General features: G+C 37.9%; 3 protein-coding genes across 4 annotated transcripts; 1 reads left to right on the top strand and 2 right to left on the bottom strand.

Annotated features, from left to right (window-relative positions):
* Window positions 1-653: 653 nt before the first annotated feature.
* On the bottom strand, window positions 654-7,615 carry LOC18036561 (heterogeneous nuclear ribonucleoprotein Q). Of its 2 annotated transcripts, none has more exons than XM_006425458.2 (11): window positions 7,160-7,615; window positions 5,723-6,786; window positions 5,565-5,654; window positions 5,025-5,489; window positions 4,445-4,559; window positions 4,198-4,362; window positions 3,826-4,076; window positions 3,617-3,710; window positions 3,471-3,523; window positions 3,303-3,389; window positions 654-3,206 (listed from the first exon to the last, which is right to left on the bottom strand). In XM_006425458.2, the coding sequence occupies exons 1-10, from the start codon at window positions 7,359-7,361 to the stop codon at window positions 3,318-3,320; spliced, it is 2,571 nt and encodes an 856-aa protein (XP_006425521.1). In that variant the 5' UTR covers window positions 7,362-7,615; the 3' UTR covers window positions 654-3,206; window positions 3,303-3,317. The 2 variants fall into 2 exon arrangements, with proteins under 2 accessions (XP_006425521.1, XP_024036009.1); XM_024180241.1 differs by lacking the exon at window positions 7,160-7,615 and having other exon boundaries at window positions 5,723-6,631; window positions 6,721-6,774.
* A 546-nt stretch (window positions 7,616-8,161) lies between these two features.
* On the top strand, window positions 8,162-10,908 carry LOC18036560. Its single transcript, XM_006425457.2, has 6 exons — window positions 8,162-8,562; window positions 8,673-8,756; window positions 8,852-8,939; window positions 9,670-9,758; window positions 10,288-10,399; window positions 10,484-10,908. Exons 1-6 carry the CDS (start codon window positions 8,521-8,523, stop codon window positions 10,711-10,713), a joined length of 645 nt encoding a protein of 214 aa, XP_006425520.1. The 5' UTR covers window positions 8,162-8,520; the 3' UTR covers window positions 10,714-10,908.
* Window positions 10,909-11,360: 452 nt separating this feature from the next.
* On the bottom strand, window positions 11,361-12,776 carry LOC18037784 (GDP-mannose 4,6 dehydratase 1). Its single transcript, XM_006425456.2, has one exon. It carries the CDS (start codon window positions 12,648-12,650, stop codon window positions 11,544-11,546), a length of 1,107 nt encoding a protein of 368 aa, XP_006425519.1. The 5' UTR covers window positions 12,651-12,776; the 3' UTR covers window positions 11,361-11,543.
* Window positions 12,777-14,025: the final 1,249 nt, after the last annotated feature.

Here is a 14,025-nt window from a genome sequence, read left to right as displayed (position 1 = left end):
ATCGTGTATTTTTTTTTTTTTTAAAAAAAAAATATGATACGTGGATAATTGCCCTAGAATCAGTAACTCTTACTCATTGTTCTCGCACTTTAAGAGTGTACAATGAGGGACAAGAGAAAAACACACCCAATTAGGAAAACTCGGAAAACACAGACCTACACCACCAAACATTACTTTTTTATCCAGATTCTGTGTCTGAACTTCCGATTTAAAAGAAAGTTCCAACCGGTTAAGGTCAACAAGATCAGTATTTCAAATAGTTGTTTTCAACGTAAACAGAATTGCTATAGATCCAGATGAAGAAAAGTTGGGAATTCATCATCGTAATAAAACTTTAAATTACATTAACAAAAGCTAAAAAATGATTTGATGTTATAACAAAAGGCAGCATATACAAGGTTTTTAGGGAAACTAAATAAATAAACAAGCGTTGAAGTGGTGTTCTTTTGTCAACATAGTAGCATAATGAACAAAATCTTATTAAGATCGGAAACTCTTATCGTTTACAACTGTAGGGATATCATCCAACACATATTCTACGGTGCAGTAGTGGAAATCAAATGTTCAATAAAACAAAAAGGTCAAAAGTGAAGGAAAAAAATATTAATAGAAAATTGTAAGATCACGTAATAAGTCCAACTTCAACAATAAAGTTTGGCTGCCAGCATTTCACGGCATGATCAAGAGACTTTCACAATCATACAATGAACTGAAGCATTTGCAAGAGTCAATGACGCCCGCTTATTTGAATAATACAAATTACACAGAGCTAGTAAATAACTACGAAGCAGCTGTCCTATAGATAGAACTACAATAGATTAAATAAATACATTAGAGGTCAGATATTCCCTTTACAAATGATATGAGCTGGAAATGGACAGCAACATTTTTTCCTTGAAGGAGCAAAGCCAGGGCTTAAAATATAAATGAGCTGGAAGACCCCTGTGGACCGACAACAGTTTCGCTTCTGCAGTGAAACTCAACATTTACACACTAGATAGACAACAGTTTGAAAATATGTGAACCCTGAGGAAACCACCCCCCAAACCCCCTTAAACTCACATCCATATCTTAACCACACTAGGCAAATTTGAGGCCAATCAACCAAAAAATTATACTCCACCTAGCTTCCGATATTTTCTGACATTATGATTTAAGGTGAAGAGGCATTATCAAAAGACTTAACTAACTCAATTTTGTTTTATCTTAGTATCCGTCTCCACCGCCTAAAACAAAAAAAATGATTCCACAGAAGCTAAAAGACATTTTCAGCAGATCCCTCGGGTTTAAATTCGCTCATATCTGTCAATTTCTTCAACCACAAATTTGTTATCTTTGGCTGTTTACCAACACGCCCAAAATTCAACTAAAATATGATTAATTATCCTATTCAAAACATCTTACATCCAAACAAACTCACTCAAAACTTAACAGTATCAACCATTAAAAAAAAAACACTTGAACGATAAGACTGCTATAGCAAACAGGAGCTGAAACATGCAAACCAATAATCAGATTAAAGTTCATAAGGAAAATCCAACACAGAAACTGATCTACTAAAGAAGGGGTGGGGATATTTAGGTAAACAAAGCAATACATGATAAACATGATAATTACAGCAAATAGACATCATCAAAAATTTGGGTTGAATGCAAAAATAGCAAAAAAAATTAAAAACAAACCACAGCAGATAAATATATTGACAATGGAAAAGAAAGATTTTTATGGTTTTTCTAAAAAAAAAAGGAAAAATCAGTTAAAACAGGGAGTGAGGGTTGAAGGCGGCTACAGTATATATAGAATTTGTAAAGAAGTTTAGTTGATTGCAATTTTGAGATATCCAGAAGTGTGTAAATAAAATATAATTTTTATATTTTCATCATGAACTTTAAGAAAACAGAAATGTGTGGGTTCCAGTATCCCCATGCAAGAAAGAAGCAAGATTTATATCACCTATTTTTTATGAAAATGGAGATAAGCAAATCAAGTGTATTCACTTCACAATTTATGGTAATTTTGAACCAACTTCACAGCTAAACCTTCAAAAGTTCAATGAATCAGAATAGTAACTAATTGTCCTCTATGTACCATCCAAATATCACTTGAGTATAATTTAGTGGCAATTAGAATAAAAGCAACGATCCCTTGTAAAAGCTATTTATGAAACTAACCACGTCCTTAGAGCAAAACCCAGAGTGAATCTGATTTCAATCCAACCAAAGATTGAAGCTGAACATGGAAAGAACAGCACTAAGATCTCTCCTAGAAGTATAAATAAAATTGCATATGATCCCTTCTGCTCCTTCCCAAATAAAGGTCAAACAAAAGGTTTTAGTAATCTTCAGTTTGTTAGAGAGTAGCACCTTTAAAACAAAATCCACAATTATCAGATAAGACTTTCAAGCTGAAGAGGTTTGGAACAGATGCAAAACATTGACCACCACCAGAAACATATCTAGTCAGAAAGAAACATATTCAATTGATACAATAAGGATTGATCATCTTGAAGAACTGCCATATTCACTCAAGTAACCAATAAAATCTCTAAAGCACAGTCCCCTTCAATCCATAACATATATCCAGATCGGTAGGCAGGTTTCAGATTGCATATTCCTATACAAGGTCTACACTTTTTGTTTCTCCAAAAACATAAAACATAGGGAGATCTCCATAAAAGCACTATAGCCATAGGCAATTAAAGTTTAAACTAACTTCTGCATCTGTCGCGATATAATAAAAGCCATAGCTTGAACTTTCCAATTCCACAAAAGAGTCACCCAGTCCACTTCCTTTTAACAGCTTCAAGATTAAACATCAATCTGTATTCTTGATCCATGACGTACTCATGAATATAGAAGGAAACTTATACTGCCCTTTACCACAACAACCGATATAAAAAAACCTCCAGTTCATACCTAGAGCAGAGGGAGCACAATCTATTACAATCTCCGACGTACAGAAGAAATATAAGTTTCTTAGTCCAGGTCCTTCATGTATGTAACCTAACTAGACACATTGAACTCCTAACATGGTGCTAATTATAGTAGAAACATAACTAGAAAGAGATGTACAGGATAATGGAAGACAAGGGGAAAAAGTGGAATGAAGATAATTAATAAAAATTAAAAAGGCAACTGCCACCATATTTTCAGCAGCAAGCCAGCTGCCCATCAACAATGAACTGCATCCTGCATTTCCCAGCCCACCTAGACAAAAGAGTGAAACAGCCTCTAAAAGTTATAAGGTGAACGCATTTACCATAAAACTCAGGAAACTTAAAATTGCAATACAGCTGCCATTACCAAAGGATCTTGAGTCTAGTAGAAATAGCCACCTCCATATAAGCGATCATCCCCGTAATATGGTGGGTAAGGTGGATGTGCACCATACTGAAAAAATGAAAATATGATGGAACATTATAAAAATGTCATCTGCACATCAATATGGACATGCTAAAACTGCGAGCTTACATTGGGAACATGATAATCATCTGAATAGTGATTACTGCAAGCTCCAACATTATCTAAACAAAATAAAATACAGATGAGCAATAGGATGAATAAAACATGAAATTGAGCCTGCCTAAAAAAGTCAACAAATGCAAAGCATTGCATACCATGATGATGGCTTCCATGAAATGGAATTACTGGATCATTATAATCCAGTCGTGGTCGGAATCTTCTTGGCCCCATGCAATCAGGCTCATGGTCCTACAGGCAGTAAGCAAAATTCCAACTAATAACACTAGGATAATTGGTAAAGGATAGGAACAAACATGTTAGAAACGTAAATCAGAGATAATAAAAAATTGGACAAATAGCTTGCCATCACATGGAATGACCGCTTTACTCCATGGGCACGGTCATCATAAAAATAAGGGTCATCAACTTGTCTCCCAATAAAAGGTCTGTCAAAGTCTTCGCCTTGAGAAAATGGTTGCCTCCTATAAGAATGATGCTCCCCATAGCCTCTATCGGGGCCATCCGGCCAAAGTCTAGTAGGATTAGACCTTGAAGGCCCAGCTCCTGCGGCGGCTCTACTAGGTGCATTATAACCACCTCTGAAACTCCTTCCTCCTGTAAGTAATATATATCAAATTGTAAGACCAGCCTCTATGTGTTAACTCATACATGCTTGTGTAGTTGTGCACATGGATGCATCAACAAACAAGCTCAGAGAGAGAGAGAGAGAGAGAACCTCGTCCAATAAATTGTCTCCCATGAAACTCAGTGTATCGGTTGTCAAAGTCATACTCAGTGGGACCCATTCTACTACTGTGATTCCGACCATGTTGATAGAAACCCCTGCCGCGTTGGAAATTTGCCCTGTTAAAGTGATGTCCAGCCCGCCCAGAGCCCCTTCCTATAAGCCATAAAAGTAATCATAAGCAAAAGGCATGGACATGAAAATCTAAAGCCTCAGTTTCTAAAAGATAGTAGATTACCATATCTTGAAAAGGTTCTGCTGCTACCATGACCAATTCGGAATCCACCAGACATACCACCCTTCACTGCCTGAGTTTTTGGCATCGGATTTGAAAGTCTTGCTCTCAGTTTTACCTAGGAGGACATGACAAATCAATAAAATCTATTATCCCCGAGGTATAAGCCCAGTTGGCTTAACTCTTGCAGTGGAAGCAAGAGGTGATGGCGGTTCAAGCCCAAGGGGATACCTTTAATTTGGGGTTAGGTTAGGTTCATTGTAACTGAAAAAAATTTACCCCAGGCCATTAACTGATAAGTGCAAGTCACAGACATGTACATGAAAATGATAAGAGTCTACAAGAGAACAAAAGGGGCATTGACTTCTACTTGTTCTTCTTCTTATTATCATTATTAATTTTGGATGACAATGCAGCAGATTGTTCAGGAAGCTTTAATTAGATAATCTCTAACAAATTAGCATTTTCAAGAAAAAAAGTAAGAAAATGCAACCCATTTGAAAACTTAAAGCCCCTACAATATAGATGTAGACACAAAAGCATATACACCACAGCACATCCAATATCAAACTACAAGCTTCACCTTTGAATTGCCATCACTGAATTCTTTATTGTTTATGGCATTGATGCAAGCAACAGCAGCTTCATGGGTTGAGAAATCAATAAACCCATAGTCCTTCCTTTTAGCAGTTGACATATTTCGAGCTAGGACAATCCGTATAACATCCCCATAGCCTTTTATCTGATCTCTAATTTGGTTTTCTTTCCAGTGAGGAGGAACCCCATCAAGAAATACAGTCTTCACATGGGCCATTATTTCTGGGTCAGGCTCACGTAAAGGTTCAGCAAAAGCTACCTTGACAGTTCTTTCGGGATGACCAAAAACAACATCAGGCTTCTGAAGCCTCTTGTATGCAGCCATAGCATCAACATGGCAAGAGAACATAACAAATGCAAAACCACGACTCAACCCTTCATGTTGAATATCTGACACAAGGTTAATGTTCTCAACACCTTCGACACCGTAATCTTTCAGTTTTTGCTTAATCTGCCAACCCACATAACATTAAGGATGAGTAATCAAACCTAACAAGTAGATACACATAACAAACCAGATACTTACAGCCTCCTTTGTCCATGTATTGCAGATATTTCCTACAAACAATGTGTCATTGTCCTCACTTGGTGCAGTCCCGCATCGCTTTCCACAAATCTGTTTGAGAGGAAAAATTAGGATATATATCAAAAATAGCTGAAGCATAAACTAGAACAGATCCATACCACAGGATTCTTCATCTCAGTCAGAGCCCGTTTTGCGTGCTCCTTGTTTGCAAACTTCACAAACGCATATCCCTTATTCCTATTTGTCGAAAAATTCTTGTGTAATCGAACTTCAATTACCTCTCCAATCCTCTCAAAAACCTTTCTAACATCCTCTTCCGTAGCATCACGATCCAATCCACCAATAAAAATTTCATGCTCTTTCTTAATCTTGCGGTCCTTCGCTATCGCGTTTAGTTCCCTGCGTTCATCTTCCAATGTCTCAGCTTCATCAGCAGGCTCCTCCATATCATCATCGGCAAACTCTTCCTCGTCATGCTCTCCATAGTCTACGCAATCACCATAATCCTCATAACTTCCATAGTCATCCAGTTCCGATTGAAAATTTTCCCCCAACAACTTGCTTTTCAGATCTTCTTCTTTGTCAACAGGCACAGTCTCAGGCTCCTCTTTGTCATCAACATTTTCTAACTCCTCCTCTTCAGGGTCTTCATCTGTTTCCTCCTTGTATTGAAATATGGCTTCTATAATGTCATTGTGCTTGGCAACCTCCACAAGGGCAGGTTCTTTTTGCTTCGAAGAATCCCCTAGCCGTTCCTTATTGTCATAGTTAGAAACTTTATCCTCACTAAATTTTCCAACCTCCATACCATGTTCTTTTGCAATTAAAGAATCCCCCATGTTTTCAACAACTTCCATTGATGTTTGATCCTCCTTTACTGCTTCATCATCATCTTCAAGAGCAGTATCTTCCTCTTCCTCTTTTGTCCCTTCTGCAACATTTTCAACCACAGCTTCTAATTGCATTTTACTCAGTTCCTGCATCGGAAATCCTCTAACATTTTCCTCTGTCATTGCATCCTCTACTTCCTCCTTTGGGGATTCTTCAGCCCTTGCCTTATGAGATCCCTGAGAAATAGGTGTTTGTGAGGCAATAACTTTTCTTGAAGATGGAGTTCTTGTTTTTACCAGCTTCTTCTTTACCCCCGAACTGGTACCCGAAGCAACTGTCTTTTTTACTGGTGTCACCACAGCAGCATCAGCTGGTGCATTCCCTTCTCCAACTGAAAAGTAAAGTTCAACTTACGGTTACATCATTATAGTCAAGCTAACCAAAAGAACAACTCCATAATAATAATGAATGTAGTGAAGAATAGCTTCCTTCCTTCGGCGATCATAAGTCATTCAAGAACTAAAGTAAGGTAGCAGCTGATAGAAACATCAATAATAACTCTATAAGAGCTTAGACTTATCTACAATATATACTAGCCGAAAAAAGAAAACCGAATCACTCTGACATGTTTATAAATATAAATGATTTTAAAATTGAGTTCCTATTGACTGGCTTCAATTACTTAGAGAAACAAAAAGAAGGAAAACGAAAATACTCTGAGCTTTAATTAAATGTTCCAAACATTTGAAAAGAAAGAATTATACCAGCTGAATGTTCAAGGCTAGAGCCAGAACTCGGGGTAACTTGGGGAGGTGTCGTTTCGTTGGATTTTGCTTGCTTCGCTTTGCTGCCAGAATCGCGTTTTGTCTCCGCAGGGGTTGAGGTAGCTCTAGTGGCGATTTTCCTCGTCGGCGGAGTCTTTTTGGTGGGCGTGGATTTGGCAGAATCACCGTTTCGGGTTCTCATGTTCGTAACAAGAAACCCTAGATGGAGTTTCGTGAAACAGGCGACAGCGAGTCAGCGACTCTGAATTTTTTTTTTTTTTTTTTTTAATTCTAATGTTTTGACTACCGCCCTCAGAGCGATCACTAAGGAGAAGATCATGCAGTGAGGCAGGAGGTTTTGAGTTTTTGACGTTTTGTAATGAAGATAATTGGATGTGCTGACGACGTCGTTCCATTTTCGTACCACAAGAACTGCGTTGTTACCTTGTTGGGCTTCAATCTGTTTACATTATGGGCTGCTGCCTTGCTGTCCCTTGTTTTCATTTTGAGTTAATTAGTACCACTACGATGCCGCAAAATTCCTTTACATCCCCAGTTTTACGTATATTTATTTAAAAAATTTAAACAAAACAGAATTATTTTGTCCAACTTTTGTCCCAAGATTATCCTCTGTGCTCTCTCTCTCACAATCTGTTTATTTGGTTATTAGTTCTGCAGTATTTTTGTTTTCTGAAATTTTTAAAAAGTCGAAGCTTAACAAAATTTTATACTAATGTCTTTCTTACAATGATTCTCTCGACGAGAATCATTGATCATCATCATTGGTTACAGTATTTTCTTACGAATTATGATTAAGAAACCAAATGTGCAAATTGTATCAACAAAAACAACAAAAATTAAGATGAATTTTAAATTTTTGTTAAAAACCTCTCATTTTTAGCCAATTACTAAAATATGTTTCTAGGCGTTCAGCATATCAGAATGTTGAAGCGTACGGCATTGTCTAAAGTTTGACATTCTAGCACACAAGATTAATACATTTGAAAGAGTAGGACAAGTTTAAGCGGATAAGACGGAACTACCCTCCTAGCTCTCAAACGAATTATAGTCCCGTTCATCAAACTCCTGAATCGCACGTTTAAGCTCTGAAACTAGATTTGTTATTGTCGTAACGTTTGATCATGGAATTCTCGGTGATCCCTTGAACTGCACTGCGAGGCTGGCTAAGAGTTCGATAGTTCATGGAATTACCAGACACAAGGCTAAGTGGATTACCATTCATATCTAATCGGGAACACCTCAATACTGGCCAATTGCTTGCTATGCTTACTTTTTTCCTCACAGTATAGCATCGAATTGAAATCTAGTAAGTGTAGAAACTAAAACAAAAGTCTGCAGCAATGGGTGCCTCAGAATCCACACTCTCAAGCCCACAGTCTCAGGTAACCCTTCAATTCTGCTGATCAGTCTTTGTATTTGCGTATATTTTCTCAGAGTCTCCCGTTAAATTCACGGCTTAATTTATTATTAACTGAATCTATTGCTCCTCTAGAGACCAATAGACGATATCACCACCGTCTCCTATAAATCAGAATCCGTTGATCCTATATTAGAGAATATCAAATCCCTCAAGATTGTGAGTTTTTTTTTTTTTTTTTCCTTTCCTCTGAAGGAATTCGCATTCGTCAATATCTTATAAAAATTTAATTTTAAATTTTTGGCTGATCATAGACAACGCCAATACTGACATCACCACCACCAACGGAGAGTAGCTTGACTGACATTTTAGTAAGAAGATCATCTACTTCTTCGGCTTCAGGTGGGTTTTAATAGTTCAAATATCGGGTGTATTTGCTTTCATGAGTTGTAAATTAGGGTTTCAAAGTGAAGCATCGGGTGTATTTGATTCAATGAGTTGTAAATTAGGGTTTCAAAGTGAAGTGTTCCTTTTGTTTATTGCCTTGTAAGTTTTTCACTCTTAGTTTATGTTTAAAAATTTGATAAATTAAGGTCTGTGAAGAGAGGACTGCTCTCAGTTCTTAAATGGTACAAAAGTCCCAAAGCTTTGGAAAAGTCAGAATTTAGAAATATATAAATACAATGTAAACATTGATAACTGCTTTACCGGGCTCATTATTTGCTAGCTAGATTGAAGTAGCATCAGGCTTTCACCCTTATGGTTGTGGAACCTTTAATGAGCTATTAAACTCTTGAGTCATAATTGATAGCTTAATGCGAATATAGTTTCTGGGTTGATTTTCCTCACAAAACTACTCTGCAGTGCGAGGAAATTGGTATGGTTCCCTGTGGTTGAGTCTAGTGTCTGACAAGCAAGGGCAAAAGTCTTCATTAGTACTCTTGTTAATCTTTTCTTTTAAGTATAATAGTATTCATGGTAAAGTGAAATGTGATGTTGGTTTTGTTTTTGTCAAGTGTTTATGGCCCCAGAAGCATTAAGCTGAATAATTTTGTTCTCTTGAGTTATCTTACTGTAATAATTTGGTTGGATTTAATTTATTTCCATCTTTATTTTTTGTTCAATAATATAGGTACTGTGAATCCAAAGGTGCTGCTGGAGCTTTTCTCAATGTATCGTGATTGGCAGGAGGAGAAGGCCAAACAGATTAGCAAGAGACAGGTTTGCATTGCCGATCATAAATTTTGAGAGTGCAAAACCAATTCAATTAATATGGATGGTTATGACATAAAAATTGTGAAAGCAAATGCGCAGCTTAGATCAGCTAGGATTTGAATTAAGATTATTATAGAAATTAAATAAATAATCCTGCCCTGGGGACATACAATTCACTGTTACATAATTCTAACTTTATTTGATCCTCAAGGTTGATAGTTAAATATCTCCGGGTTGAAATGGATTTAGCTCATCCTGCAGTCAAACAGATGCTTTTCTAGATAATGATCAAAGGAGTGAAGGCAGATTTACAGATATTATAGTGTCTATGATCACTGTTTGTCATCTGGTGATGAGTGATGAGTCAATCTGTGTTGATATTACTCATAAACAGGCAAGTCCTATTGGTTTGCCTTTTGATTTTAGAAGTCTGGTTTTGGTTTGTCATCAAGTTTGTAAACAACAAACATCCCCTAAATAAAATAAATTTAGGAATTGAATTTCGATGCACTATGACTATCTAAAATTGTTGTAGGAAGAGATAGAAAACAAGATTGAAGTTGCAGATGCTTTGGCAACAAAACTTCTTCAACGTTTTGGTTACTCTGTGTCAGCAATGAAGACAAGTTCACTGCATCTATCAGAAGGTAACTTGATCAGAGTCAATTCTGCAGGTCTGTTTTACTAGCTTTTGGGTTTTATTAATTATGTACTTTGGAAAATACATGCAGTTCATGCTTTGCAGGTGGAAATCGGGGAGCTTAAGGGAAGGTTGACTGAGGTTATTAGTAATTGTGATGCACTATGCAAGAGAATTGCTGCAGAGGGACCAGACTCACTTAAGGCATCAATCAAGCCACTTGCTGTCACTACTACCAGGTCAGAAGTTAGCTGTAGCTCATCCTCATTGCAAAAGGATGATAAACTTGAGTCCAGTTCAACAGAAGGCAAACTAGACTGACTTTTTGCCTTTTCTGTATAGATCTTTTGTTTCTTTTTACACTTCATTGAAGCTTAGATGGATGGTCAGAACATTCTAACCACTTATTTCTGACTAATATTTGGTTGAGCTTTGTTCATTGTGTTTGGATTTGTGCCACAGAGCATATATTTATGGTTTCATATATTCTTACTCACAAAAGATTTAGTAAAAAAGTTTTATTCATTTTGTGGAGAATTTTCTCTGATGATAAGATCGTAGGAGTTTAACATAGCGACTCTGAAAGCATGAAGGGAAGGGCAAATTCGTTCTCCCTGTGATAAACTAGCGAATCCACTGATAATTCTTCCTTTCGCAAAATACATTATAAATAAACAACCAAATCTGCTGTAAAGAAACAATAATCCTAATGCAAACTACCAATTACTAAAGGTCTTTTTTGGAAAATGCTCCCTTCCCATGGCCCGTGAGCATGCCATACACTCGTCATGCATGTTGAATCCCACAGTCCAGACACACGCATGTGAGCTATAAATAAAGAGGCTGTAAATGGAGAGTACCGACACGTCGTTTCCGATGATGATGATGCACTGTGTAAACTAGAAAGATCAAATCTGGATCTACCCAAACACAATTTGCCCAATTAGCAGAAATTGGAAAACTCATAGTAGTTGCTAAATAGCAATTTCATCTTCCTGAAATTAACGAATGAAGTTACAAAGATTCAAACGACTTAAAACATGAAATAACACTTGAACTAAATAAATATTCTCCTCAAAAATCAAACCCTAGAAAGCACTCAAGCTGTCAAGCATTAGCTTAAAAATAATACAAGAAGGTAAAAACCAAATCTAAGGCTGCTGCTGAGCGTCCATGTATCCAGCATCAACAAGAACTTTCTCTCTTTTAGCCAATTCAATATCTTCATCAACCATCATCTTCACCAACTGCTCAAACCCAACTCGAGGCTTCCAGCCAAGCACTTTCCTGGCCTTGCTTGAATCCCCCTTCAAATTATCAACCTCAGCTGGCCTAAAATACCTCTTATCGATCACCACATGATCCTTCCAATTCAACCTCACATACCCAAACGCGACCTCCAAAAACTCCTCCACTGTATGCGACTCCTCCGTCGCCACCACGTAATCATCCGGCTTCTCCTGCTGCAACATCATCCACATTGCCTCCACGTAGTCTCCCGCAAATCCCCAATCCCTCGACGCTTGCAAATTACCCAAAAACAATTTACTCTGCAATCCTATCTTGATCCTCCCAACCGCACGCGTAATTTTTCTAGTAACAAAATTTTCGCCACGTCTAGGCGATTCGTGGTTAAATAAAATTCCGTTACAGGCGAAAAGCCCGTAAGCTTCGCGGTAATTTACAGTGTACCAATGGGCAGCGCATTTCGAAGCAGCGTAAGGAGATCTCGGATGGAAAGGAGTTGTCTCGGATTGCGGAGGCGGAGTGGATCCGAACATTTCGGATGATCCGGCTTGGTAGTAACGGATGTGGGACCTTCCACTGTCGGCAATGTGAGATCTAACAGCTTCGAGCAAACGGAGAGCTCCTGTGGCCACAACATCGGCTGTGTAATCGGGGATCTCGAAGGATACTGCCACGTGAGACTGGGCAGCTAGGTTGTAGACTTCGTCGGGGAGAATGGTGTCGAGCCAGCGACGGAGAGACGACGCGTCGGTGAGATCGGCGTAGTGGAGTTTCATTCGGGCCTTGTGGGCGTTGTGTGGGTCGATGTAGATGTGATTGATACGCTGCGTATTGAAGTTGGAGGACCGTCGGATCAGGCCGTGGACTTCGTAGCCTTTGTTAAGGAGGAATTCCGTTAAGTAGGAGCCGTCTTGGCCGGTAATCCCAGTGATCAGCGCGATTTTCCGTTTAGGAGTGGCATCACCGTTAATGGTCGATTCCGATCTGGATGACTCGTTCTCGGATGCCATTGATGGATGGTCCGGATTGACGTGTCGGGTTTTAGACTTGAATGAGAACGAGGGTCTAGCCGTCTAGTGAGAGTGTTGGCAAGTGACGGTCGTGTTGAGAAGTTTACGCGCTGGACTGATTTGATTTTATAGGCTAACGCGTGAAGCAGGGGTAATATAGTCTATGTATAATTGGGAGTTTCATACCAGCAGCATGGCGCGGTGGGTTTTCGTTGGGGAGGGTGGCAGTTGTCAATTTTCTATTGGCGGTGAGATTGTCATTTACATGCCAAATGGAAATTTGAAAGAAAACCATGTCCATGGTCAACATTCACTATTCTTGACTTGACTCATCACGACGTAGTTTTTATTGCGAGTTTATGGAGAAAAATAGAAACTTCAAAATTGTCCAAATCTAAATGGAAGAATCACCAAAAGGGTGGCGATACTTAAGCCCTACCCCTCTCACTAATATATTAAAAGCACATGTCTTTACGGATGGTAAAATTTGCTGAGCTCGACCCGGGCATGTCTTTCGTCGGGTTAGGTTTAAAAGTCCGAATTATATATATATATATATATTAAATTTAACTTTAAAGTTCAAGCTTAAACTATTTTAAACTTTAAATGTAAGTTATGAGTGTGTATATAAACATTAAAATATGTATTTTAATTAAAATATAATATAATTTTTTTATGTTTCTATACTTATCTGACTTTTGGGTTCAGTTCGGACTTTTTAGGTGAAACCAGATCCCAGCCCAAGTTTTAAGAAAACATGCCTAGCCCAACTCGGCCCGTAACACTCGAGCTCAACTTAGACCAGGCATTTCTGCCATGCCTATATGTCTTTTCATTACAAACCCCAACTCTGACTTTTTTTCTTTTTTTTTTTTAATTCAAAATTAGCGTCAATTTGGCAAAAGGAAATGGCTGACAGCATACTTAAGGAGTGAAGGAGAAAAAAATATCAATGATGATCTTCATGTTCAATTGCAAATTGTCTTCGGTATTTTCATTGTTATTCCATGGGCATGTACGTTCTGGCATGTTCTTACTATTCAATGCGAAGAGGATGAATAACATACGAATTCGATTTTGAAGTATCAGTGCCGTAAAGAGAGAGAAGCCGTAGAAAATTAAAATTTATTTGAAGTTTGGTCCGAATTTCTTGAGAAACTAATTTCCTATGATTAAATCAGAAATAATCTCACGGAAAGCGAATTATTTAGAGCGGGCTCAATGGATAATAGGGATGAGGAATAACCACCGGGTGGTTAGGACACCCTATCTTTAGAGACAAAGAATAATATGGATTCTGTTCAAACATTGTAAAATACGTAAGACGTTGTTGACGGGTGCGTAAAAAAGTTAACAAAGTGAAATTAAGAGTAAT

Source organism: Citrus clementina, unplaced genomic scaffold (genome assembly GCF_000493195.1).
Source record: "Citrus clementina cultivar Clemenules unplaced genomic scaffold, Citrus_clementina_v1.0 scaffold_7, whole genome shotgun sequence".
Lineage (NCBI taxonomy): Eukaryota > Viridiplantae > Streptophyta > Magnoliopsida > Sapindales > Rutaceae > Citrus > Citrus x clementina.
This window is presented reverse-complemented; position numbering and strand designations above follow the sequence as displayed.